This window comes from Gossypium raimondii, chromosome 11, assembly GCF_025698545.1.
Source record: "Gossypium raimondii isolate GPD5lz chromosome 11, ASM2569854v1, whole genome shotgun sequence".
In the NCBI taxonomy this organism is placed as follows: domain Eukaryota; kingdom Viridiplantae; phylum Streptophyta; class Magnoliopsida; order Malvales; family Malvaceae; genus Gossypium; species Gossypium raimondii.
In genome coordinates, this window is record NC_068575.1 from 50,354,716 (window position 1) to 50,382,465 (window position 27,750).

At 36.1% G+C, this 27,750-nt stretch overlaps 3 protein-coding genes across 18 annotated transcripts; 1 reads left to right on the plus strand and 2 right to left on the minus strand.

The window, feature by feature from the left end:
* The first annotated feature begins 998 nt into the window (after positions 1–998).
* LOC105803292 (hypothetical protein) lies at positions 999–14,503 on the plus strand. Of its 11 annotated transcripts, XM_012635381.2 has the most exons (24): positions 1,000–1,279; positions 2,471–2,687; positions 2,812–2,866; positions 2,942–3,039; positions 3,133–4,564; positions 4,663–4,782; positions 4,967–5,233; positions 5,782–5,982; positions 6,163–6,243; positions 6,463–6,520; positions 6,597–7,165; positions 7,231–7,284; positions 7,828–7,885; positions 7,995–8,185; positions 8,284–8,337; positions 8,424–8,504; positions 8,771–8,905; positions 9,020–9,136; positions 10,259–10,359; positions 10,483–10,698; positions 10,789–11,167; positions 11,905–13,685; positions 13,928–13,971; positions 14,070–14,503. In XM_012635381.2, the coding sequence occupies exons 2-22, from the start codon at positions 2,545–2,547 to the stop codon at positions 13,600–13,602; spliced, it is 6,108 nt and encodes a 2,035-aa protein (XP_012490835.1). In that variant the 5' UTR covers positions 1,000–1,279; positions 2,471–2,544; the 3' UTR covers positions 13,603–13,685; positions 13,928–13,971; positions 14,070–14,503. The 11 variants fall into 11 exon arrangements, with proteins under 11 accessions (XP_012490843.1, XP_012490835.1, XP_012490836.1 ...); XM_012635389.2 differs by lacking the exon at positions 13,928–13,971 and having other exon boundaries at positions 999–1,279; positions 12,019–13,685; XM_012635382.2 differs by lacking the exon at positions 13,928–13,971 and having other exon boundaries at positions 11,905–13,704.
* A 442-nt stretch (positions 14,504–14,945) lies between these two features.
* LOC105800972 (trihelix transcription factor ENAP2) lies at positions 14,946–16,178 on the minus strand. The gene has a single exon (XM_012632321.2). The coding sequence runs from the start codon at positions 16,112–16,114 to the stop codon at positions 15,278–15,280; it is 837 nt and encodes a 278-aa protein (XP_012487775.1). The 5' UTR covers positions 16,115–16,178; the 3' UTR covers positions 14,946–15,277.
* Positions 16,179–16,322: 144 nt separating this feature from the next.
* On the minus strand, positions 16,323–23,337 carry LOC105803293 (phosphatidylinositol/phosphatidylcholine transfer protein SFH9). Of its 6 annotated transcripts, XM_052623193.1 has the most exons (16): positions 22,804–23,337; positions 22,406–22,464; positions 22,000–22,318; positions 20,484–20,583; positions 20,033–20,299; positions 19,880–19,957; positions 19,682–19,783; positions 19,527–19,576; positions 19,334–19,433; positions 19,088–19,174; positions 18,902–18,985; positions 18,705–18,783; positions 17,585–17,982; positions 17,417–17,491; positions 16,715–16,889; positions 16,323–16,619 (listed from the first exon to the last, which is right to left on the minus strand). In XM_052623193.1, exons 2-15 carry the CDS (start codon positions 22,410–22,412, stop codon positions 16,836–16,838), a joined length of 1,800 nt encoding a protein of 599 aa, XP_052479153.1. In that variant the 5' UTR covers positions 22,413–22,464; positions 22,804–23,337; the 3' UTR covers positions 16,323–16,619; positions 16,715–16,835. The 6 variants fall into 6 exon arrangements, with proteins under 6 accessions (XP_052479153.1, XP_052479152.1, XP_012490845.1 ...); XM_052623192.1 differs by lacking the exons at positions 16,323–16,619; positions 16,715–16,889 and having other exon boundaries at positions 17,065–17,491; positions 22,000–22,312; positions 22,406–22,447; XM_012635391.2 differs by lacking the exons at positions 16,323–16,619; positions 16,715–16,889 and having other exon boundaries at positions 17,065–17,491; positions 22,406–22,447.
* Positions 23,338–27,750: the final 4,413 nt, after the last annotated feature.

The window sequence follows — 27,750 nt, forward strand, 5'->3', positions numbered from 1 at the left end:
AGAGCTTATATACAAGCAATACCTGTCATTTGATCAGAGTACATATTACATAGGCATGATATTTGAATTTAAAGTTGTAAAATATTATTTTATAATTTTATATTTAATATGTATAACTTGTCTAGTTAGAGGAAAAAACTTGTTTTTCTCTATGTATTACAATAGTTGATATATATAAATAAATAATAGTTAATATATAAATTTACATATAGTGTATATTAATTATTTAAAAGTATTTTATATATCAGAATACTAACAATAGGCACCATAAATTAATATATTATATTTGTAATATAATTTAAGTTGAATATTTATTAATACCTTGCTAACTAAGAACATATAAAATAAAAATTCTTTACATTTGAGTCAATTATAAATTTTATTATATAATTAATTATTATTTAAGGTTATATATTTCATATATCACAATATTAAAAAGTTTAAATTTATATATATTTCATGTATTACTTATATTATAATATTTATTACTTAATATAATTTAAATTTATATATTTCATATATCATAATATTAATGAATTTTAAATACAAATTTTACTTTATAACATCATGCTTAAAATAAATATTTTATCTGTTTTAAAAGACTTTTGAAAATAATAATAAACCGTATAGCATTTTTAAAAAACTTATCAACTGCAATTATTAGTACTTTAAATTATGCAAAACCAAAATGGATAGCAACATAAATGGAAATAAGAAAAATAATTAAATAAAAAGAAATTAAGAATCTTTTTAAATGGAAAAACAAATTTTCACGAAATAAATTATGAATTTTTATTTTTATATAATAAATCTTTAGGCTTAACCAAAAAAGCCCAGATTGGAAGGAAAACCCATAAAATCCTTGTCATCTTCCTCAAGTAAAAAGTAAAGCCCACTCAGAAAAAACCCAAGGCCCACTAAAACCAGCTGATCCGAACGAAAAAAAAAACTCGAAGGAAAAAAAATCGCTTAAAAAAAAACCAAAAACTTTTTTAACGAGCGAAAACGAAAAAAAGTTACACAAAGGTGTAAGGACTCTTAATAGAGAGGGACTCGACAACGTGCTCATGGCTTGCATTTTACAGGGATGTGTCGTATTTTGGGGTAATTCGTGTCGTTTTGATTGAGGACAACGACGTTGAGGAAGGGCTCGAAGCTTGAAAACCCTAGGAGAGAGAGATAGAGAGGTAACGAGAGTGTGAAAAAGAGCGGGAACGTTCAGGTGCTCCTCGGTGCTGTGCCCTAGTTCCCAATTGCACGATTCCGTACCCCAATTCAGGTTTCATTTCGTGCTTAATTTTCGTTCTGGAAACCCTAGAATTTGAGTAATGTTCCAAATTAGGGCACTCTTTTGGTGATTCAATGCGTTTAGGGTTTCGGTTTGTTCCTTCCTGTGATTTTCTATTCACATTTCTATTGAATGCTTGTGGATTTACGTGGTAGCGTCTTCATATATGTTTATTGACATTAATTCGAAGTTAAATGCTGGGAAAGCTCATTTCGCTCTAAACTTTGTTGTTTAGCTACTGATTTTTGACTTCTTGTGGTTCTTATCCGGAAGTTGTAGAGAATTGCTGGTGCGGAGCTCTTTTCATGATATCATTTACTCTTATGCATGCGTATGTATGAAATGCGAGTATGCTTATCGGGTGCCATTGATGTAATTGTTAATTTACTATTATTCAGCATTGCTTTTTTCCTTCAAATTAATGTCGGGATATGTTTTTCCTTTATTGTGTTTTTTAACTGTTCAAAACTTAGTGGGAATCTCTCCTCGTGCAAGTTTAACTTTGTTTCACATGTTTTTAAATGGATACAAGATAGGGAGTGCACTTTAATGGCTTTTGGAGATAAATTAAGTTGCTATGAAACCGCTGTGTGGGAGGGGAAAATTAAAAGATAAAAGATATGATATCTAAGTGGGATTGATGATGTTATGTAAAACTTTTTTTTCTTTCCCTTTCTGGCAAGTGACAACACATTGTGGAAAAGAATAAGAAAAAATAGGAATAATATTGCTTCTCCTTATTTCTTAATCTAGTTCAAGTCATTCTTATTGTAAACAATGTACAAACTACATTCATGATTCTTCTCTTTGTATTCTAGTCCATTTGCTGGGAGTTTCTACCTTGTATTTTGGAGTTGGTTTCATACATATCCGAGCTTCTGGAAAACTTCATGCTTCTTTTTTTATTTTTTATTTTTTATTTTTTATCTTGAGTGATTTGATGATAGTAGTTTTTGTATGATTGTGAATTGTTACAAACTTGAATTTTTATTGAATGAAGAAAATTATCTTTACTGTGGTTATGAGGTTGTCTGGATTGCAACTTACTGGAGGGGAAATTATTTGTTCATAGTTCTTTGCTGCTGCTTTTCAATTCGTTATTTGTTTTTGGTTTCTGTATGCTCTGTTTGTTATTCTGATTTTCTTTTTCCTTTTTTTTTTTACTCAAAACATCTTTTGTAGGTATTCACGAATATCATATTCTTTTTTCTTTTTGCATCAATGGGAGGGGCTAGCCTGTAGATATTTAGATAGGGATGCATGGATGTAACTCAGGGTCTGCTCTCTTAGTAAATGCTGAGGTTGATTCCATGGGAGGTGTTGTCGATGGTGGAGTTGGGATTGGTGTCAAGACCTCTCCGCGCAGAGTAGCTATTGAGAAGGCTCAAGCAGAGCTTAGGTTATACTTGCAGTCCATTGCCTAAACAAATTCTTTTAGTTATCTTGGAAAGTGTACTTGGTTCACATCTCTAGCAACATGCAAATATTCCTTTTTAATTATCATTTTTACTTGTCTATAACAGGCAGGAGTATGATGTTCGCGAGGAAAGAAGAAGAGAACTGGAGTTTCTTGAGAAAGTATGCATTTTATCTCCTGTTGCTATTTCTTATTTCTTATTGATCAATATTCACAATAAAACACATTGCTGTCAGGGTGGAAATCCTTTGGATTTCAAATTTGGCAATGCAGCTTCGGTTAGTGTCCAGTCTACATCTCTCACTGATCAGCAAGCAGAACATTTTGCTATCAGGTATGTCCTTTTTTCTGTTATGTGCTGCAAAATTATGTTCTAAATTATAATGGAGTAGCTAGCTGATGCGTCACCTGTCCATTAATAATACAGTGAAGCGAAGGGCAGTTTTGGATTGACTGCCTCACCTCATGGTGATTCTGTAGAAAGTAGTGGTAGACCAGGGATTCCTGCAGTTTGTGAACCCAATAGTGCTGATAATCTCTTACTTTTTCATGGTGAAAATGAGTTGCCTGAAGGTGAAAGGAAATCAATGCATCCTCGTAAGAAGAATACTGTTGTTCCATCAGAGCAGTCTTCTCAGATGGGCCGAACTCAAAATGCCAAGGAATCAGAAGATTCTGCTATCTTCCGCCCATATGCTAGAAGGAACCGGTCAAAATTAAATCGAGATGCAGCACGATCAAGTTCAACAGAGATGGGTCAGGGTCGAGGTGGTCATGGCCCTTCTTTACCTGCTCGTGTATCATCAAAGGATGAGAAGGTTTTGACAAATAACCAAAAAGATAAGAATATGCCTTCTGTTAATATTGCAAAATCTGCAACTTCAAATGGTAATTTGGCTTCAAAGGTGATCACTTCTGGTAATCTGTTGAATATGGAGCTAGATGGTGGGCAGGCTGCCGAAGCAACAACTGACCAGTCAAAGGGTGATCTATCCAAAAGCAAGGTTGATGCTACGGTACCTAATGAACCTGTTCAAGTGGATGTTCACAAATCTGCAGTTAACTTGGCTTCCGAGGAACCTGATCTTGTTGGAGGAAAAGAGCAGGCAATTTCAACTGGTTTTGAATGTCCAGCTGATTCAGGTGCAAACAAAGCTGAAAATGAAACTATTTCTAATAAGTTAAATGGGTTTGGTGATGCCAAAAGAGATGGGAAAAACATACGAGTTGAAGGGCAAAATAGCAGTGCTGCAAGAGGGGTGAAGGGATTAGATTCTGAGTCCTCTTGCACTGAAAACAGCTTAAGCTTAGATGTAAATAATGATAATGATGCATGTATTAATCCAAAAAATGTTGATTCTAATGGAAAGCCCATGGAACAAACATCAGAAAAAGAGGAGTCACTAAACTTAGCTGTTGGTGAATTGGCAAAAGAAAAGAATGAGATTGTGGCTGCTGATAATGTTGCTATTATTTGGGATGCCCAAACTTCCAAGAACCAAAACCACTCTCTTACCGATTCTATTGTCAAAGTGGAGGAAGAGGTTAGATCTGAATTACAAAATGAAGTGAGTTGCCCTTCCAACAAAGAGGTGCAACAAAGCAGTCCCCCTGTATCAGAAGCTGATAGAAAAACTAACACGGTGCTGGGTGATAATTCTAACTCCAAAAACGAAAACATTTGTGCTAGTGGGCTGTTGGGCACCATGGGCAACTTTATTTGCGAGATTCCAGAGAGGACTTTGTTAGGAAGAACCTCGACGGCTAATACTGATGTTCAGACTAATATGGATGGTCATGTAAAAGTGGTGGACAAGGCGCATGAAGATTCAATCCTGGAAGAGGCTCGGATTATAGAGGTGGTTTGTTTATATATTTGGTTTATATATGCCCTCTGATCTCTTCAATTAGATGCAAGGTTTAAAAAGTTTCAAATTTCTAACGTTATGGTAAACAGGCTAAGCGGAAAAGGATTGCAGAGCTATCTGTTGGCGCTTTACCCTTGGAGAACCGCCGGAAATCTCACTGGGACTTTGTGCTTGAGGAAATGGCATGGTTGGCAAATGATTTTGCCCAGGTATTATTTTATTAGATGTAAATTGAATCCATCTTATGCATTCTTCTTGTTCTTTTTCCCTTCTTATTGTGAGCTTTTTAATTCATTAGCTTTAGTCAGATACTGCAGCTGTATAAGTTGACTAGAGAGTGTATTGACATAATTTGCCTATAAGCTTACTTTTTTGTTCTTTATGTGCCTATAGGAGCGTCTCTGGAAGATGACTGCTGCGACTCAATTGTGTCGACGTGCTGCTTTTACTTCACGGCTGAAATATGAAGAACAAAATCAGTTCTGGAAACTCAAAAGAGTAGCTCTAACCCTTGCTAATGCTGTCATGGAGTTTTGGCATTCAGCAGAGTTGCTTCGAAATAGTAAGGATAGAAGTCTTGGTCCAAACAACTGTGGTCATGATTTGGTGGGGTCAAGGGCCAATGAAGTTACTGAGAACAAGAATGCAGAACTGGATATGGTATTGGTTATATTGTTGGACCTTTTTATCTTTATTTCCAAGTAATTTATGCATGCCTCTTGTGATGACTGTCATGATGATAATTTTTTATGTTTGAATTTCTTACTGAATCATGGTGCTAGTTTTTTCTATATTCCTTTTAATAACTGGTTTTGTATGTTAATCATGTTGGTTATCTGCTTATAAGTTCTGTTCTTAGATATATGGTATGAAGGTAATTTTACTTGAACTGGGGAGGAAGAGAAGATGTAATTGAGAACTTAGGTATATATATGGATTAGTCTTGGATGGTTACAATTCAAAAACAATAACTTAGGTCTACTATAAAATCTGAGCCTTGGGCAAGAATTTTTCAGCCCAGGCTTGGCCTTTTCTTATTTTTAATCATTAACTGTTAGTTTTAATTGTAAAATATATTTAATACTAATATATAAAATTTGATCTTTTTTAATATTAAAATGGTTTTCCTTTCTCTTACGAAAACTTCCAAATACTTCCATCATATTGATGCTACATTTTTCTTTCTATCTTCTCTTCATGTGCAACATGTTCTGGAGCAGGATATCCATGAGGAGCAGCAGGAGCACCCTGGAAAGAACAATGAGTTTGCTATTCAGGCATATGCTGTTAGATTTTTGAAATATAACAGCTCCCCTGTCCCAACACTTCAAGCTGAAGCACCAGCAACTCCTGACAGGATATCTGACTCTGGCATTACAGACATTTCTTGGAATGAACACCTAACAGAAGTATGGCTTAAATAAAATCTTCTGGCTATTAAGATTTATTAACACTGCATTGTTAGCTTTTGAATATATCTCTTTTAATAGTTTGTACCTGTTTAACTCTTCATGCTCTGTTTGGGGGTTCTTTATCTTGAGCAGATGTTTTCTTTTTCTCCTGTAACTTTTTATGTGCTTTATTTTCAGGAAAGCCTCTTCTATTCAGTTCCTTCAGGTGCTATGGAAACCTACCGGAGATCTATTGAATCTTATTTGGTACAGACTGAGGTAAATATAGGTCCTTAATGAGTTTATACATGACCTTTCTCTTTTGCTTCCCCTATAATACTGGGCTGATGTAATGCATGTGAAAAGTACATCAATGAAACTTATCATGGAGAACATATATACATTCCCATTTCGATTTCTTCTAATTTGCCCAGTGCAGCAGCTTTTGGAACTTCTCTGCCCAATCTTGATTATTATTGTATATTTTCTTGTTCTTAGAAAACTGGGAGTAGTGCACAAGAGGAAGTTGAAACATCCGCTTATGATGATGGAGCAGGTAATCATGACACTTCCTTTCTAGTTCTTTTGGTCATTTAATAGTCTTCTGTTCCTTACAACTTCTTCAAATTCAGAGTTTGGATATGGTGACTTTGTTTATGATGAGGATGAAGGAGAAACAAGTACATATTATTTGCCCGGAGCCTTCGAAGGTAGAAAATCATCAAAACTAAACAAGAAGAAGCGGAAGAACCCTATGAAATCATATCCTGCAAGACCCTATGAAATGGATGCTGATTTGCCATATGGAAGCTGTGCTCAGCAATCCGTGTTGATTGGAAAAAGGCCAGGTAGTAGTCTAAATGTTGGTCCAATTCCAACAAAACGTGTGCGCACTGGTTCCAGACAGAGGGTTATAAGTCCTTTTGGCAGTGCTGCTGCTGCTGGGGGCTTACAGGCTCCGATGAAAACAGATGCTTCTAGTGGAGATACTAATTCTTTTCAGGATGATCAGAGTACTTTGCATGGAGGATTCCAGATGCAGAAAAGCAATGAGGTTGAATCAATCGGGGATTTTGAAAGGCAGCTACCATATGATTGTGCAGAAACACCAACAAAACCTAAAAAGAAGAAAAAGGCCAAGAATCTTGTACGTAGGAATTCCTCTGTTTTAACTGACTGGGGTCTGTTTATCCCAGAAATGGTATGGCTAGTTTTGTTTTTTTTTTTCTTTATGGTTTTTAAGTGCCTGAATCTTGCTTTTCGTAGCTTTCTGCATATGATCAGGGTTGGCAGCTGGAATCTACTGTTCACAGTGAACAGGTGAATTTGTTATCTTTATTATGACAAGTTGTTTATTCTGATATAAACAGACTTGTTTTCTTTTCTTTTCATTTGCTTCATTGTTTTCTTTATATATTTTTTAAAACAGTATATTTATTTTATCGTTAAGAATTAAAAAAATTTGCTGCCTAGATGAGTAATTAGAGTTTTAGGTTATTGTGTATGTTACTTTTAAATTCTGATTTTACCCATCCATTTTTCGAAGGAATTAACAGTTTTTAAGTTAATTTTGAATAAGCTTTGTGCCAAATTTGTTCCAGTTTCTTGATTTAAGTAAAATCTCAAAATTTAAGTTCATTTTAGTATTTTTAATAGTACATCAGAGCAAGGAGTATACTGACCAAGTTGATATCATTCTTTGCATGATAGATATAAGGATGAGTTAAGTCATAAGTCTTTTTTTGTGGCATTGAACTTTATTTGATATTCATCTGTTCTTCCTTTGTCTTCTCTAAATTATTTGTTCATTGTACTCTTTTTTAATTGATGATCTCATGTTTGATGGTGCCATTTCTTTGACAGCGAGATTATTCCAAAAAGAGATCAGAGAGTCATCATTTTGATTCTAATGGATCCAGTGGTAAAGCTCTATTTTCTCGTTTTTGAGTCAATGGTTGGTTAGTTGGTTGGATATATCTATTCAATGTCATGTTCTTCACACTTTACATTTTCAATTGTCTTTTCCTTAGTTTTATATGGGCAACAGAATGCCAAGAAGTTGAAGCTAATGAAGCAACAACCAGATAATGCCTTTGACATCAATCCTAGTGGATCCATCCCTTCACCAGTAGGGTCACAAATGAGTAATATGTCCAACCCCAACAAAATCATTAGATTAATTCATGGTCGTGACAGAGGTAGAAAAGCCAAAACACTTAAGGTATTTTTTCATTTATGCATTTTTTGTCTGGTTGATCATGTGCTTCATGGTTGTCTTATCTCTTGTTTAATTATTATAATCATGTAAACTGCTTCTAGATGTCTGCTGGCGAGCCTGGTTCTGGTTGTCCCTGGTCGCTATTTGAAGATCAGGTTAATTTTTGTTATCCTGTTCTTATTCTTCTGTATCTATTAGCATTAGCAGCAGAACCTTGAGGTGTTACTGCATTTATGTTCAGGCACTTGTTGTCCTAGTACACGACATGGGACCAAATTGGGAGCTTATAAGTGATGCCATTAACAGTACCCTTCAGTTTAAGGTTAGTGCTTCAGCTTAATGTCTTTACAAATATTCTGTTATCTAAGGCTTCCTTCTAATGTGCCTGAAATGCTTTTAAATTGTCACCATTGATGTGTATATTGCTCTAAAACCACTACTCGTTGTTTCATTTGTCTACAATCTCATTCTATATCTACAGCAGCCTTACTAGTTCTATTCTTTTTTTCACCCTTTCCTCATTTCTCCCATCTACCTCCCCTTTTCTGCATCGGGCAATTATCTCATGAAACTTATCAATGCATCTAGTGCATATTCCGCAAGCCTAAAGAATGCAAGGAACGGCATAAAATCTTAATGGATAGAAGTGGAGATGGAGCTGACAGTGCTGATGATTCAGGATCTTCTCAGCCATATCCATCCACATTGCCTGGCATTCCCAAGGTCCTCTCTGTCCCTAAAAACTAGTAGATTTCCATTTTTCAATTCATTGATGATGGACATGTTCAATGGAGCTAATTTTACCGTGATTGTATCCTACTGCTGTGTGTCATGCAGGGAAGTGCCAGACAGTTGTTTCAACGTTTGCAAGGACCAATGGAAGAGGATACTCTGAAGTCTCATTTTGAGAAAATTATACATATTGGCAAGAAACAGCACTACCGGCGGAATCAGGTGCATTGGGATACATTTCTAATCTTTAGAGATCCTGGCATTTGATAGTTTTAAGAACAAATGAGTCTGATTTAATCAATCAGTTGAAGATAGTCTTTTTGGCATCTTCAGCAATGTCAATTTTGCTGTTTTTAATCAGTTCGATGCAAATTTCTGACCATGAACATTTTGAGAAGACTTGCGCACTGTTAAGTGAATTTCTGAAAGTGCATGCAACTTGTTCATTTAAAATATACTAGATTCGCTCAACTCCTGCTATTTTGAAACATTGGAATCTATTCATCGAGGAAAGAGGTAAATTGTCACTGTTTAGGATTCTATTTGATATGTCAGGTGTGTCTTGATCAACCCTGGTATGCTGTCATCCTTCTTTTTAGATGTAGAAATATGTGAATGATGTTTCACATATTGTGATTGTTGGTGCCCCGAGAGACCTAGACTGAAATGAAAGTACTAACTTCAGGAAATTCCTAGAAGATTATGAATAAATCATAAGGTGGAAATAGCACACTTTTAGTTCCATTGTCCTCGAGCTGCAACTTCTTGAAAGATTTTTTTTTTTTTTTTTTCTGTTAGGCTTCTTAGATATGCAGAAGAGCGATAAAAGAATCTTTTGGTTTTAGATGACCTCTTCTCTGCTCCCAGTCATAGAATAAAGGCTTGCTATGAATCCATAGTATCCATTGTACTTCTCGCTTCTCTTAGTCTGAGCAATTTATGTAGCAATTGAGTGGTAGAATAAACGTTAATAAATAGTGATATATTAGTTGAATTGCACAATAGATGGGGATTTTGAAGTTTGAGATATTCTTTGAAAACTTTGAATTAGCTGCCTTTGAACATCTCAAAGTTCCTCCCCTATACGTGTACTTTATTTAACATAAGGTTGTGCGCTTAGTGAAATTTCAAATTAATTTTGAACCTAGATTTATAATGCTGTCAGGTATTCTTCTCCTTTTGTTTCACAATTGTGTTAGCACTCTCTGGTGTGGCAATTAGTATGGACTTGAACATAACCTACACTCTTAATACTTGGAATCATAGTAGATTATCTTTTCTTTAATTTCACCTTGATTCTTTCAAACTCCTGAATTGGCCTTTATCTTATTGTATCTTGTAAAGCATGATAACCAGGATCCGAAGCAGATAGTGCCAGTCCACAACTCTCATGTTATTGCTCTTTCCCCAGTCTGCCCCAATAAACTAAATGGAGGGGTTCTAACGTAAGCCTTGTTGTCCCCTTTTTATTAATGTTTTAGCTTTGTTAGTTCAATCGTTGTTATTAGTTTCACTGTTGCTATTGTGTTCGCGCCAATATCATTTTTATTTTCATTGTCTGGATAAAGGCCTCTTGATCTTTGTGATGCCACTGCATCAAGCCAAGATGTTCTACCCCTTGGAAATCTGGCTTCTAATACCAGTGGTTTAGCAATCTCAAATCAAGGAGCTGCAGGATCAATGCTTCCTGCCTCTGCAGCCAATTCTTCACTACAGGGATCTTCTGGCATGGTTCTTGGCAGTAATTTAGCATCGCTGTCTACACCACTCAATTCATCTGTGAGGTATTGAGCTAATGTGTAGATTGCTGTTTTCTGTGCCTGCATAGTTTCACATGCTAATGGCACAAATTTTGGGTCATATTTTGCTCTCAGGGATGGTAGATATGGTGTTCTGAGAACATCTTTGCCAGCTGATGAGCAGCATAGAATGCAACAATATAATCAAATGTTATCTGGCAGGAATGTTCAGCAGTCCAACTTGTCTCTCCCTGGGGCTGTTTCTGGATCAGATCGAATGGTTCGTGTACTAAGTGGGAATAATTTGGGAATGATGTGTGGGATAAATAGAAGCATGCCAATTTCAAGGCCTGGCTTCCAAGGAATGACATCATCAGCAATGCTGAATTCTGGCAGCATGCTTTCCTCCAATTTGGTAGGTGGAATGCAAAACCCTGTCAATATGCACTCTGGAACAGGTTCTGGTCAAGGAAACTCAATGTTAAGACCTCGTGACACCAAGCACATGATGCGAGTAAGTTATTTTACTTTTATAAACCAGTATAATCTAGTCTGTGCTCCAACATATTGTGGTTTGGCTGTTTGGGCCTCTTCTATTCCATATAAATGGTTAATTGTTATATATCAATAATCAGCTTTGATTTTTTGCTTGATAATTGGTTGCACTATCAAAGATGCCAGTTCCTGAACATGGGGACTTTAATCCTGCATGCTTTAACCATATGGATGCCGGTCAAAAGCCTTGTGATAGTTCTGTAATATTTTAAAGTAAAAGGAATTTTCAATACTGCCAAAAATCTCATCAAAGTGAATCCCTTTTACAACTGTAGACCTAAAATTTTCCTTTACCATGGTTCTCGGGATACCAAGCCGAAAGATGATAACTGTGAGCATCTAAATAACCACTTTCAGTAGATTTAAAACTTGCTGAAATTCAAGACTTAAGTAAAGGCTGGATAATAGGGCCTTTAAGTTGGATGGTATTCTCGATGATCAACAACAATATGCTTTCTCCTACGAATTTTTTACCTTTGTTCATAATTTATTTTGATTATCTATTAATCTCATCTCTTCAGCTTTAAGGTGTTTCTCTGTGTATAGGTATGTGGTTGAGTTGGCCATGTATGTTTGTTTACTTTAGAGTTACTTTGAAATTTCTTACTAATCAATGACATTAGAGCTCTATAGTTCTTGTCCATGTGATGATATACAACTTTCAATTATATGACCTTTTTTCCCTTCTTTTGATAGCCTGGCCACAGTCCAGAGCTCCAAATGCAGGCTCAAGGGAATGGCCAGGGAATTTCTGCTTTCAATGGGCTGAATTCTGCTTACCCTAATCAATCTACTGCACCATCTGTTCAGTCATATCCTGGTCATCCCCAGCAGCAGCAGCAAATGCCTCAGCAGCAGTCCCATGCACTGAGCAATTCTCATCATCCTCAACATCAGGGTTCCAATCATGCTTCTGGGCCGCAGCAACAAGCATATGCCATGCGCGTCGCTAAAGAAAGGCAAATGCAGCAGCAGCGTCTTATGCAGCAACAGCAGCCCCAGCAACAGCAGCAAAAACAGTTCACTGCATCTAGCGCTTTGATGTCACATGTCCAGCCTCAGACCCAACTTCCCATATCCTCTTCTCTTCAGAATAGTTCCCAGATTCAATCTCAAGCATCAACTCAGCCAGTGTCACTTCCCGCTCCATCTTCACCAATGACTCCTATGTCATTACAGCACCAACAGAAACACCACTTGGCCCCTCATGGGCTTGGTAGGAATCCCCAAACTGGTGCTAGTGGATTGAACAATCAGATAGGCAAGCAACGGCAGCGGCAACCCCAGCAACAGCAGCAGCAGTTTCAACAGTCTGGCAGGCACCATCCTCAGCAACGACAACCACCTCAGTCTCAACAGCAAACTAAACTTTTGAAGGGAGTAGGAAGAGGGAACATGCTGGTGCATCAGAACCTTTCTGCTGACCCTGCTCATCTGAATGGCCTCAGCATGGCCTCTAGCAACCAAGCTGCTGAGAAAGGAGAGCAGATCATGCACTTGATGCAAGGTCAGGGCTTGTATCCCGGGCCTGGTACAGGCCCTGTCCAACAATCTAAACCTCTAGTTTCCCAGCCACAGCAAAAGCTATTTTCTGGGGCAACGCCCCCTTCTACAAAGCAACCCCAGCAGATGGCTTCCCATTCGGATAATAGTTCTCAAGGTCAAGTTTCCACGGTGCCTTCTGGTCATATACCATCAGCTGGGAATCAATGTGTCTTGCCAGCCTCTGTGGGTCCAAACCACCAGCATTTGCAGCTACAGTCACAGCCACACCAAAAGAAGGTTAATCAAAACCAATCTACTGTTCAAAGGGTGCTTCAACAGAATCGACAAGTGAATTCGGATCCTCTCAGCAAACCTCAGGCTGAGCCAGCTCAAGCTGACCAACAGCCCATGAATAATGCTTCGCAGATGGGTACAACCACAACTGCAGCAGTGTCCGAAGTTGGCATTGATTCAGCTAACAACACAGTGCAAAATGTTCCTTCTGCTGGTTCTCAGTGGAAATCATCAGATCCAGTGTATAATCCTGGTATGCCAACCTTGGCTACTCAAGTGGGATCCATAGGGAGCCCCCCTCTTACAAATTCAGCTGCTAGTGTTCCACTACCTTCTTTCAACCAAGGGTTAGGGCAGAGACAATTACCAGGTGGCTTACCACTTCATGGGAGCAAGGCTGGGGCACAGCGGCCACAACTGCCACAAATACAACAATCTTCAACACCGGCCCCATCTCAACAACACTACCAGCCACAAGAGCAATTACAGCAAGACCTGCATAATTCACCCCCACAACAGCTGCCATTGCAGCAACAGTCACAACAGCAAACTCCACATCTACAAGCAGTACAAGGCAGCTTGTATCACAGGCCTTCCAATTCTAAGCCAGAATGAAGCAATCCTATGGATGGATCAGTTCCAACAGCAAAGGGTTATGCTAGGTTGGGTTTGGATGTCCTCGTAACAGCAATGTACAGGTACTAATGATTTTCAGAGGTAGGCAGGTTTGATATTACAGCTATTACATGTTAGGTTGGCATATTAGGAAAAACTAAAACATTTGGAATTGTCATATACTGTTGTAATACTATAATGATGATAAATGCTAACCCCTGTCTAGCATCGTTGTTCAATTGGTTTTTTTAAAAGTTTGACTCTCTCTATCCCAATACACCCTCTGTTGATTGAAAATTATTTATGGATGGACTACCTTTTACAGCTAGCTGTCTGTTGGTGCTTGGCTCTGTGAACTGTTTGGATTATGTACTTTTTCTTTTCCTTTGTGTTTACTTATTTGGTATCAAAATTTCCTTCAACTTGAATGGGGAGTAGACACTAAAGGAACTTTGGGTTGTATGCAGATGAAGCTGGTTATTCTACGGGGGCATTGCCATGCGGAAAGAGGTGGTTTCTATTTGCAGGTTAGAAATTCACAGAAAGAATGGACCTTTTCTCTTTCTGTTTTTACTTCTTGGGTTTTTGGGAGATTTTATGTATATTACCAGTGGTCTAGACTAGAGCATTGGGAAGATGGGGACGGAATATAGAGGCATTTTGTACATAATAGGTCACATCTCCGATTTCTTGTACTTCCTTGCCCTCCCTTCCTTTCATGGTGTCCCTGCTCGTATGCATAGGGGAGGGGAAGTCTTATTTCATTTTACCCCCAGTAGATCAGTGCCATGTATTATTTACCCTTTCCAGATCAAGTGGGTAGCAATGAATGATTGTTATGGGCAAAAAAGCCTTCGGAAATTTTGTGAATATATAATATAAGGTTTGTTTCTGGTGCGCACTGGTTGGTGTAAGTATCCAGATTATGATGGGCGTTTGTGACTGCCATTTCATGGCCACTCGAATGAATTATTGCTGTAATTTGTGTACCACTCAAATTCTCATAATGCAACAACCACCCTTTAATTGCTCATCTTTTCCATTTGTTGATGTGTCTATTAATTGAATCACGAATCATTTGAACGTCCACTGATGCTTTGGGTTTCTCGCATTAGTTATTCAGATGTGTTCAACTTCAAATTTATTGTCTTGCCTATCTCCACATACACCCAAACATGTGTTGGTTCAAAGCTTGATGTTTTCCAACATTACTGGAATGTGAACAATGTCGAAGCTGTGATCATGGACAGGAAATACGCTTCAAGGCTCTTGTATTACAAGACAAAATCAGGCAGTAGCATATTCTGTAACAGTGTCGCCGAACTTTTGAGAGCAAGAGGCAATAAAAAAATACAGCAGGGATGTAATGCAACACGGCAATCCCTATCTTTACATAATCATTCAAAAAATAATGGCTAGGGTTGATCCATGGAGCACAAAGAAGTCACTGGTATATACCAGCAGTCATTTTAGACTAGCACAGCTAAACCACCGACTCAAAGTAAGGTTCCAACTTTTCAAAATGTTAAAACACCAACACAAACAAGTGCGAAGTGCAACGTGAATAATTCCGGGAACATCATACATTCTTCCCGCAAGATATATATACATATATATAAACAGTTGCCCTGCAAAAATCTTGATTGTATGAAACCCGAACCTGCTCCGAGATTCTTCAGGAACCCAATTTTTGATCCACCTTGCTTGAGCCGAAACTCGCTGAGATCACATCCACAAATTTCTTATTTGCATCCAGTATCATCTCAATCCTTGTGTTCTCCATTTCCATTCTTAATCTTTCAGTTTCTCGCATCATTTGCATCCTTTTCCTTTCTACCCACATTAGCTTCTCACCAAATCTCCTTATTTCCACTGCTAGTGCCATTCCCTTGTTCTCTTCCTCCATTGCCACAACTGCCACGTCATTATTCCCCTCCTCTTCCCCTCTAATCCTTTTCCTTCCCCCGCTTAAGAACCCAGAAAACCGGTTCACAGCACTCGGCCGTCGCAATATATTGTTAATACTGCGGCTTTTACTGAACTGGTTGTTTTCTTCATCATCATCATAATAATAATCTCTATAGTAATTATTCCCAGCTTCATGTCCATTTTCGGAATAGAATTTTAGCCCTCTGGTAGGAACCAAGGAAGCCAACGGTCGAGCCGAGATAGTCAAAGGCTCGTGCTCGAGAGCTTCCATGGCGTCGTAATAAGGCCAATGGGCTCCCGAAGCGAGACCTTGGCGTTCAGAGCGGTAACGACGGCGGAGCTTCTCCATCTTGTGACGGCACTGGAGAGCGGTTTTGGCGGGTGAATCGTCTAAGTGGCCGCAGCGTACAGCGACGGTTACAGCTACCTCTTGCCACTGCCAGGCTTTGAGTTTGCTGCGTTGGAGAGAATACCATTTTTCTTGGTAGGCTTGGATTAGGTTGAGAGTTTCTTGGTGTGTCCATGGAAGGGGTTGGCGCTTTTTTCCGGGTGTTGGGTCGGCCGCCGGAGATATATTTGACATTTTAGGGGGAAGATTTGGATTCCTAAACCTCAAATTTTGGAGAAGAGGGTGGCGGTGGAGTAGAGTGGGTCGGTTATATTTTAGTTTTTCCGTTTTTTACATTTTAATTGAGGGCCAATTTCTTTGCCTAGCCAATGAGATTTATTACATTATTATTTATAAGCTTGCTTTAATCTTGTTTTATTTTTGAAATTTGTTGCCTAAAAGATTTAATCAAGTAGTAATAGTTTCTTCACTCATTGCTGTAATTGACTATAATCCTTTGTATTACAATTTATACCCATCTACATTCATCTTTCCAAAATTCTGTATAAATTAAAAGTCACAAAGCATCACCAGTTTTCGCAGCACCTCTCTAACTTAGCCCCTTAACACTTGGCTTTTACACGAACTTACCTGCTCTTTTCAATGCTATGCGAGTGAGGTCAAGAACGGCTCTTTTCAACTACTTTGTCAGAAAGTTTATTTCAATGATCATCTCGCAACTGTCTTGCATCAACCTTGACTGCCCATTTCAAGGCCACACAAAAACAAAAATGAGATTCAATGTTCTATATAGGATCATACAAGTGAGAGTGTGATGTAAAAGAGTTAGTCAACCTGATTGAAGCTGTCAAGAGAGATAGATATCCAACTCCTGCTCTTATATATAGCATTTTTGAGAGACAAAACAAGACAGCATATTGGCTACCAAAGCTAAACCAGCGTCACCCAAGCAATTTCATCTTTCTGGGTTCAATGGTTTGTAGTTTCTTCCCCAACATGAAAATTTCCCCTGTTAATGTCATACTCAATACCATCAGAATAAGCGCCTTATTTGAACACATCCACAGGCACTCTTCACTTAATCTATTCCATATTTAGAAGTTAAAAAAAAAAAAAAGAAGCATTTTTTTGTTGGTCATGCACCAAGCAAGTTCAGTTTTCTCTATTAGACAAAGGGGACAGAGTTTTACTCTGAACCTGGCCAACCAGATTACTTGTCTTCAATTTCATACAACACAAAATAGTACTTGTCTTCAATTTTATACAACACAAATCTTTGTGTTTGGAAAGCTTGGGTTAAAGCACTAGATTGTAACAGCTTTTATTGTCGTGAAGAATCTATATGCTTAATACCATATTTCCTTTGGCTCTAACAAAATGGATATATCAACAATTCCAAATATTCAGGTATATGCTGCGGTTGAACAATTACTGTCACCAAATTACTTTCCTACACTAACAGTTAAAATCCATTCTTATCTTCCTAAGGAAGATTCCCAGTTCTATATTTTCTTCCCCAAGAAAATAGGAACTTACAGCTAAGTTGCACTCCTTTAAGTGCTCCAACAACTCAGCAAGTTCTACTTGTTTTGATGCAGTTGTAAATAATGCCTACAAAAGATCAAGTCCGTGTTCAGCAACCATGATTTATGAAGGCACAAAAACTGGCTGCAATAAAGACTAAAGAGTAGAAAGAGGTCCTACTTTCTTAGTTCTCTGTAAATCTTGTTCCATGGATTTAATCCGATTCAATGATTCAAGAAGCATGTCCTCTTTTTCAGGAGGAATATTTGCAGGCTTGTTATACAGCTTGGTTACCATTGTTTCTAAATTTTGTAGCCTCTGCCAACATGGACGGAGCAAGTCCTCTTCTGCTTCTGTCAAAATTCCATTTTCTGTAGACCCTGAACCTGCCATCTGGTCATTTGACTGGTTTTCTGTTTGTTGTTTCGAGTCTTGTGCTTTCAGAAATCTTCCCAGTCCAGGGACTAAGAAATATATAAATGCTAACAATTTGAGTACAAAGTGAGTAAAAAAACTTGTCACATGGTGTACAAGCTTCTTTCCTGCATTTCTGGGACTAACATCGGTAGTTATGTCATCTGAAAACAGCACAAAATTAAGATGTAAAAGCTTGCGGCATTAGAAAAAATTAGCATTGCCATTAAGAAGTTTTAATACTGAGAAAGAGGAGATAATGATCTTATGTCAAGAAAGCTTCACTAGAAATCTTCGTGTCAAAACTTGAAATGTTGAAGGTGAATACAATTATACAAGTTCAAAACTAGAATGGATGGTGAAATCAGATAGATAATTACAGGCTTCCACATCTTAATCAAGCTTGGCTAATTGATCAAGCTTTCCCGACACATGGAAGCATATGCTAGGGCTACTATTTTTACTTTTACTTTAAGCCACCTTCATTGGCCTATATGATAATCATTTACCATGATATACAGCAACTATGTCTTAAAAATTTAGGAGACACACCAAAGTTTGATTGGGGATAGAAGTTCATAACCATCATGGCCAAAGAAACCACACACAACTACCAACTTTCATATGTTAATAGTGTGGATGATTGGACATAATTCTTCCAGTACCTTTCCGAGACTAATTATTGCTACTAGTTATGCTTTAATGGCCCCATTCTTGGTCCAAATTATGGTTTTTACTATGAGATCGTAGGAACATCTCACAAGGACATATAAGAAAATTACCACAACATGTGCCCCGACCAGATTCAATGATCTGATATAGATCAACAGACAACAACGGAAACACAAATATGATGTCCAATTAGGATAAGTGAGTAATCACTCACTTGTTGAACTAGCTAGAGTTCTTGCAGCGTTTTCTGGTTTGCTAGTACCATACAAAGAGTTAGGACCACTCATCCTTTCCTGGCACAAGGATCAATAAATATTAAATAATATTTCACAAAAGGAAACAAGGATTATAAACTCTAATAAATAAGTTCATAACCAAACTTAAAATAGAAGTCAGAAAGATGATGATTACTTCGTTGGAAAGTGACACTAACTGCATGAAATCTGAAGTATCTAGCCTCACATCAGAAACGCAAGATATTTCACTAGTTGCAACCTGCCAAAGAACCAATTAACTTGGAACATGATGCATAGCTAAATAATGATAAAATGACAGTACTCAAAGAAATTGATGAATATAAAAGGTAGTGAAAGGAACCTTAGTGGACAAAAACTTGACTTCCAAATTGTCATTCTCAGAACTTTCTGTTTTCCTCAAGTACAAGGCATAACCCAAGTGTGTCAACTGCAAGTAGATTACCGGCAATCAGTTTTAGCTTAAAGCATAAAAAATAATAACAACCATGGCATTTCTCAGACATCAACATGTCTAAACAGAGAAGAGTTCTACTAAATGCTTCAATTATTTATTCATTTTCCTTCTAAATGCTGATAAGGGTCCTACCTTCATTATTTCTGGGTTTTTCCAGGGTCCCTTATCAGATCTAAGACACCCGCCATCATTAGGGCATGAGCAAGTTCCACCAAGAAACTCTGGCAATTGGCTGCTTGGGAGATTTTCCACAAACAAGTTTAGTTAGAAAGTCCAAAAACAAGCAGACAGTAAGATAATTCGGTAGTAATAAAGAAGTCGCAACCTTGGCTCAATAATCTCCAATAATTTAGTATGGAATTTGTTCCCAAGAACCTGTATGGTGAAAGAAAATTGCTTGATTAGTAAACCAACCTCCAAAACAAAAATCCTGCATCAAAATATATTTGTTTATGATCACTTGTTTCAATATTTTTCTACATGAATTTTTGCAGTAGTTTTTGGATCAAGAAAGCCTCTTGCAGTGTTCCATAGTATTTTGAATCTGCTTCCAGCATTAACTATGTACATTTGATGTAGAGTCTGAGGAGAGAATTATGATGTTAGCAACAATAGAGAAATATATACATAAATAATATATATATATATTCATTCAGCTTAATGAAACAATTAAGACACCTCAGGATAGTTGTCACCATCAATTTTCTGCATGCGCATCACAAGATCATTTGCAACCTTGCCAAAGCTCATCCAGTTCTGCATAATGAGGGAAATAATGAGATATATGATACAGCATGAAATGCATATGTTCTGTGATTGATGAATACTGACCAACCCCTGCACATCTAATATTGTCGTTGTACAATCTATAGGCTTCTTGGCAGCCATAGAACAGGCAGGAAACTTCTCCAAGAAAGCCTTCTCAAAGCCCTGCACATGATAGTTTAAAAATCTTTCAACTGTAGTGACCTTCATCAGCTTGCCAACGTCAATTTTACCAATTCTTTCAATATAAACAGGGTGCCCCTGTTTGTCCACACCATGGTAACCATGGGGGTAACACTGGTGAACTTCTTCGTATTCATCAAACACAAAATCCTGCATATGCATCACAGCATATGTTAAAACTATGATACCTGAAACTGTTACCAGCATGAAAGAGAGACAGCACACATCCTTCATAAACAACAAGATATACAAAGTTGCTATTTCCATCATTTAAATTTCTACTGCACTTCTTATGATTTGATGAAGTTTAAAAATAATAGAAGGAGCAGTTTACCTGTACAATAGTATCCACACCATTCTCATTTCTCCAGTTCAGCATATCTTCCCACATCTGGATAGTTTTGTCAAGGTCAAACTTCCTTGCTTTCAAGAATCTGCAAAAACAAATTCCAGATTTTTAAATGAATGAACACTGTTGAATGGAGGCTTTTGAATATATGATTTCTTTTTCTTCCCTCTTTTTTTTTTTTTTTTTAAATTTTGGATAAGCTGGAATAAAATTTTTTTTTTTTTTAAATATAATGTTTAGTGGAGTTAAGTTTCCACTTCTATGTATACTGGTTCTGAGAGTATAGTCCAGGGTTAACTGGGGAGTCACCAGCTCATCAAAGCAGTCTCCGTTACATCATGCTTCACAACAAACCCCGCAGATGAATTTGCATTATGTCCATCAAGATACTCAGAGTTCGAAGTTAAAAATCTTAGTTTTATTAGAATAAGAGTCTACTCATAAATCCTCCGAGTTAGGCAGTAGCTTTTTAAATAAATCATTTATATAAGATACATTTCTCTAATCCTTGCTGCTAAAAATTTGATGACCAAAACTAGTACACTGCCCAAAACTCAATAAAGGGGGCAGTTGCAGTTCATGAAATAAGTAAATTGAAGATGGTTTGATATAGTACACCAAGAAATGAACCACCAATTATGCAGCCAAGAAATCATTCTGATATTTATATTCAAAAATTCCAATAAATTTCTTCACTAGAAAACCTAGACCCTAAAGGAGAAGCTGCATGAGCCATGAGGTGTGGAAAACATTTTTTCCTGATCAATTAATCTTTCTTTTTCATTTGAATCCAATTTTGTTAGATCTTTATTTTGAGCCAGAATTTCAATAGTGGCATCCAAAATTCCTTTAGAAACTCAGGGATGTAATGATGAAAAAATCCAAAAATTGCCTTCTAGATTCCAGATTATGAAATTGTTAAGTGGAATTATCCGCTTTGGGTTTCTGTGGTCTTATATTCAAATTGAGCCCTCCATCTATTTCCAGTTGTTTTAGGTTACATTCTAATATAGTATCTGAGCCAAGGATTGTTATGTTCTTCCTGCCTAACCCTATATAAGGTTGAAAACCACTTGCAAGGCTATCCATATGTAAGCCTGTTAAGCTACAGACAAGGGGAGTGTCAAGTAGTACAATCACACCTCTTCTAAGTGTTGGGAATTATTACAGGTCTTATGTTCAAGTTGGACCCACCAGCTACCGTCAATTGGATGTTTGACGAAAGTAATAAAAAATTACCAAGGAAAGGCCACAGAAAATGATGAAAATTAGAGAACAAATGGAAAATGTTGTTCACAGCAATAAACATTTATAAAATTTTCTTAAAGTCAATTGATGGGTAGCATTATTCAAGCTATCATTTGTAAATTTTAAAACAGCACATGTTTGGTTCAAAGGGATGATCTCATCTCTTATCAACATGGTTAATGCGAAGTGCCCACGCATATGAATAACATAACTTCCTTCCAGAAACTGCAGTACAAGTCTACTGGTTGTTTACCTTAACAAAGTGTAGTAATCATCATGACGTGAGGGAAGCTGGTCCTTTGCAAGCAACGCCTGGCGAAAAGCTTTGACAGCCTTTTCCTCCTCCGCATCCCTTACATCCTCGATAGAAATTGCCGTGTATTTGCAATCAGACACGCGTCCGCCACGCTTCTTAAGGCTATGAGTTAGCTTCGTCGAAGCAGTCATCGCTTTCTTTTTCAGAGATCTCCCTCGTCCCCTCCTCCTTTTCTCGTCTTCAGACGTCTCAATATCCAAATTCGCATCCTTGCTAAACTTCTCACTTTCTTCAAATGCAATTAACTCTCCTGGAACTTTTAAAGAAATTGAAAAACCAATCCAGGAATCACCATTTTGATCTCGAATTTGAACAAAAGTCAGTAAAATTAAACATAACTTACCAGGCATTGTAATTTTATCCTCGATCACGATCAGAATTGTATCTGCAACCAAACAGAATCTGAAAATCTCAGGAATAACAAAAGAAGTTAGTTTTACATGCTAGAAAAACTTTCAGATCTGTTCGATTCACTTTTACAGCTCGTTGTTGTTAAAAAAACGACGAAATTGACCAAAAAAAAAATCAAGCGGCAATGGACAAAAAGGACATGAATCGGCATACAGAGAGAAAAAAAAAGATTATTACTAGTCAGAAACAGGATCGAAATTAAATTACGTCAGATCCAACAACGAATATCAAAACAAACACAATTAAAAGAAGAAAAAAAATCCTTCAATGGAATCATTAATGTATCAATAAATAACAATACAGTTTATAAAAATATATATCCAAATATACCTTGAAAAAAAAACGTATTCACTTCACACGAATTGAACGAGATTAAATTCACGAAAAACGGATGATTGAATTTCTCAGATTCTCTCGTTATTCTTTATGTACGAAAATATTTTTTATATATAATAATCCAAACCATATATAAGAGGATATGAGCAAAAGCCACTACTTTAGGAGGTTACAAGGGCGGGCTTTTTCTCTCTATCGTTTTCAGAATAAAATAATTATTGGTGTTTTTTTTTTTCCTCTTTTGGGTTAGTTAGCTTGGGAACGTAGCAGAGGCGTGTCGTTGTCAAAAAAGGTTTTTTTTTCTTAGATTATTTTAAAAAGAAATCATCGTTTTCGGAGACCGAAATTGGAAGTTGAAACGTAGTAACGTAGCGTGAAACCGCCGCTTCAGCTACTCAAGTGGCGGAGATTCCGATGACGACTTAACGTTTGCTTTGGGCTTTATTCCTAAAGAGGGAGGGAAGCGGGGTTTCGACGGTTAGCTAATGGAGGATGAGATTAGAGATAGTTAGGTGCAAAGGAACAAACCCAAATGGGAAACTGATTTTCTTTTCTTTTGTGTATTTGTACTTATACACGAGGAAAACCAATAGAAAACGTTTGGCATCAAACATTTCATATGCCACGTGGGTTTAGCTTTTGTCATTTTCTTAAGTTATAATAAATCATGTGATAAAATCTCAAACTCTTCTACGATGTTAGAAATTTGTATTATTAATATATCAAATAATTATCTTATTATTTAAATGTTTTATTAAATTTGTTTCACTTATTTCAAAAAATTATTAAAATTTACTCTTTTACAAAATGTTACAGTAAGGGTGCTTATGTTATTTTATTTTATTATATGAAATCTGGAAAATATATATTTGATGGGTTTAAATTTAAATCTATATGATTTTTAACATCTCAACATTATAATTTTCACTGAAGTTTAATTTGTTTTTATATTAAATTTTAATAAATATATTTGTTATAGAACTTTTTCCCATATATCATGGCGTGTTATAATCTAATATTTAAAATTTAATTAGAACAGTGGTTAAAGTTTCCGCTTAACATTTAGACAAAAGGGTTCAAACTTCAGAATGTATCTCCTCTTCCTAATATTGCAATGATAAAATGTATTATTATTATCTTATAAATCGTTATTAGTATAACTCTTTAACAAAGTTAAGAATTTCACATACTTTTCTTATTTAATTTTATTTTTAAAATTTTATTTGTGGAATTATAATTTTGTAGATATATTGATATTATTAGATGTAATTAGAGTTGTCTATGGGTCGGGTTCGGGTTGAGCCAAGTGAAAAATTAAGGCCTATTTTCTAGGCCCAACCTATAAAATGGGCTTAAATTTTTGCCTAAATTTGACTCGGATAAAAATGTTAAAACCCGAGCCTGGTCTGTCCGCAGATATTAAAATTTTTTATATAAAAATAAATTTAAAAAATATAATACATCAAATACACTAATAACATTAAAATAAATGTTTCCCAATAAATGAAAAAATATTCTTAAATAACACTAAGATAAGTGCAACTTAGCAAGCAAATATCTCTATATTAGTGGTAAAATTAATAATAAAATAAAAGTTATACAATATCCAAACAATAACAACAAAATAGTAACAATATAATAGTGAAATGATAGCAAAACAATGAAAACACAATGGCAAAACAATAAAAAAAATAGCATCAGGTTTTTTTTTTCTTTTTGCAAATTCAGGCTAGGCCGAGCTTGGGCCAAAAAAGCTTACCCGAGACCTGACCCATTTTTCTTATCCAAACCCATTTTTCGGGCCTATATTTTTTCTTAAACCCTCCCATTTTTCAAGCAGGCCTTCAAGCTGGACCAGATGTAATGATAAGACAGTACACTTATAAGGAGAGAACTCATATTCAAACCTTAAAGATGATGAACATCAAGAATACCTTAACTCCACACACACACAAAATCAATCATCATGAAAAAAAATCAATTTTGTTTTTAAAATTACAACTTACAAATATATCACTTAATTCAACAGAATATGGCGAAATGAGTTATAGGTTTCTAATCTTATTTGTGAAAATAAAAATTTTGTGAAAAATTCTTTTGTTCTAAATTACAAGTATATTGGTGATTACAATATGTATATATATCCTTTTTAGTATGGTTTTCTTTTGGGTTTCTTTGGCAATTGTTGTATCCTTTCCCTCTAAACGTTTGTTTCTTTCTATTTTGGTTGGCACGTAGCAGATTTATAAAGGTTTATAATTCATGAGTGACAATTGTGTCAATCCATTTTCACCATCCATTGAGATTCTCTAGTTGGCCATTAGTATCTTGCTATCTTGGTTTCATTGACTGATGGCCATTAACCCTTTCACTTCTATTTCAATGAATAATCATAAAGGTAGAAACGTTAATGATTCCTCCTTTTGACACAATCTATATTTTGAAGTAAATTGCATACAACACCCCTCTATTCAGTTTGAATAAAACCAAATAACTTATTCTCTTCCACCTCTTCTCCTCCAAAGATGAACAAAAATTCAATCAAAGATTACAGTTAGCCTAAAAGCAATGAATTGAATGGTTCGTCATATGAAGACAACCTAATGCAATATTCAGTGGAAGCAAAGCTCCAACCATTAATCATTGTGGCCGTTAGAAGGGGAATTGTTATTTTATTTGATCAAGAAGATTTAGCCCTTAGCAATGCTCCTTGAGCCACTATTTGGTTGCTTATATGTATGATTTCAAATAATTTTTTATGTGGCTACTCAAAATGCTAGTAAATAGGGTATGGAATCTACATTGTCATGTCTTGGTCTTCTCTAGGAATGATACTTTTTTCGTACTAAGGTTCAATAACATCTTTGATTTGCATTTCGTCCACAAGGAGGGGTCTTGGGTGCTTGATGGTTCGCTATTAATGACGGCTAAATGGAACCCTAATATCTCCCCTAGCTTGGACTTGTTATCTTTCTTGTTGTTAGCTTTGATGTCACAAGCTTTTGATACAACAACATTTAAAATGTACAAGCTAAAGGGTCTTATTTAAGCCATAAAAACTAGGGGAAGGTTATGTCTTAGCTTTGTGAAAAAAGATAGGGATTATAAAGGTTATACATTTTCATTAAAAGACAACAATTAAATTATAGTGAATTGAGAGATCATTGGTTTGTTGGATCTGGTACCCTGAGTATAGTATATCTGTTTGTAAACTTGTAATTTTTTTGAATAGATTGGTTAATAAAACAAAATCATTGATATATTTTGTATAATTGTCCTCATATGGGTTTTGCACGAGAATTAAAATGGAAGTAAATGTTTCTCATTGGTTGTCTAATGTTTAATTGATAATAAGCGGTACTACGAGGTCGGATCGTAATACGAAAAGACAACTTATATTAGCTGATACAAAATGAGGCGAATGAATGGGGAAGCGGATCATAAAGTTTGTCAAAGTCACAGATTTGACTTAAGGCTCTAGACATTAAAAAAGAAACTTGGATTCTAACACAACCTAAAATGCAAACAAATCCAAGTTAGATAAAAATAAAGAAAAAACAATTAAAAATAAATAACTAAGATGAATAAAATAGTATAATGAAATCTAAAATTAGAATTAATAAAGAAGAAAAATAAAGAAGATAGATGGAAATATAGAACGTGGTATGTAGAAGTCCTAAGAAGTATTGGAAACATGAAGAATCCACAAATCCCTTCAAGCGGCTCTAATTTCCCCTCCAAGAAAGAAAACTTGACAAGAAAAAATTTGAAGATGATCCCCACAATCTGAAAAGATTATTAAAACTCTTCTAAAAGAAAAACTCAAAGATAATTTATTAACTTAAAAAGAAAAGTTGAATAATAATGAATTGTATGATTTGTGTACAATGTAAACACCTATATATAGGCTAGCTAAATAAATCTAAATAAAACTCTTAAGTATACTAGAATTCTAATTTAATCTAAATAAGAAGTAGTTTTAAACTAAACTTTCTTGTTAACATAAAACTCCTAAATAACTTAAAATACTTAATAATTATCAAAAATTTGAAATAAAATAATCATAAAATAATGCGAGCTGATAAAGACAATATTGAGCTCATATATAATAAAAATTAAGCTTAAAACACGAACCTAATATGAAACGTCTAGGCTTGTGGGATCGGTTGGGGTCCTTAAAGTGAAATGCCTAAACTTGTTAACATTTTCCACATGCGCTTGTCATAATAGATTGAAAGTTTAGACCCACGCACAAAATTAGTCCCTTCTAATTCATCATTACTCCAAAATCCATCATCTTGAAGCTTCAACTTTTCTTTTCGAATTTTTTTTGTGATAAAATCTTGAACGAGTAAGTTGAGTTTTGTCTTTAGCTGCTTAGATTTGGATATCGTAATTGGGCCTTGAGGGAAACTAAGCCCATCTCTATTATGGTATTTGAATTGGATTGAGTTGCTCGTACCATTAGTAGACAAACCTAAATTAGTCTAATTGAAAATAAGCAAACCGATTGAAAGACTAATATAGTGTCTATCAGGTCCAATTAGAGAGATGTTTTTTCTTGGGCATCGAAGTGGATACTCCCGGAATATAGAGACATAGATGTGATTGAATGGACTGATAGTATATCGGACTGAACCTAATAAGAATAGATCCTGAATCTGTTTATGAGTTTATTCACTTGTGGTATTCATAGTGTGACCTACCTAAATCTTGAGCGGATGACGGACTATGTATGCGTGACTCGTACACTTTGATGTAAGTAAAAGCCTAAGCTCGAATAAATAAGGAACGGAAAGCTGGTGTGTTGGGTGTACGACTTCTGCAGTATGTAGAGTTATTCACAAGAGTGAAATTCATAGCCCGAGACATGGGTAAATGATATCCTCTCGTTGGCATTACATGGTTGATGAAAAGTAAATATGGCCACAGATCGTGTTT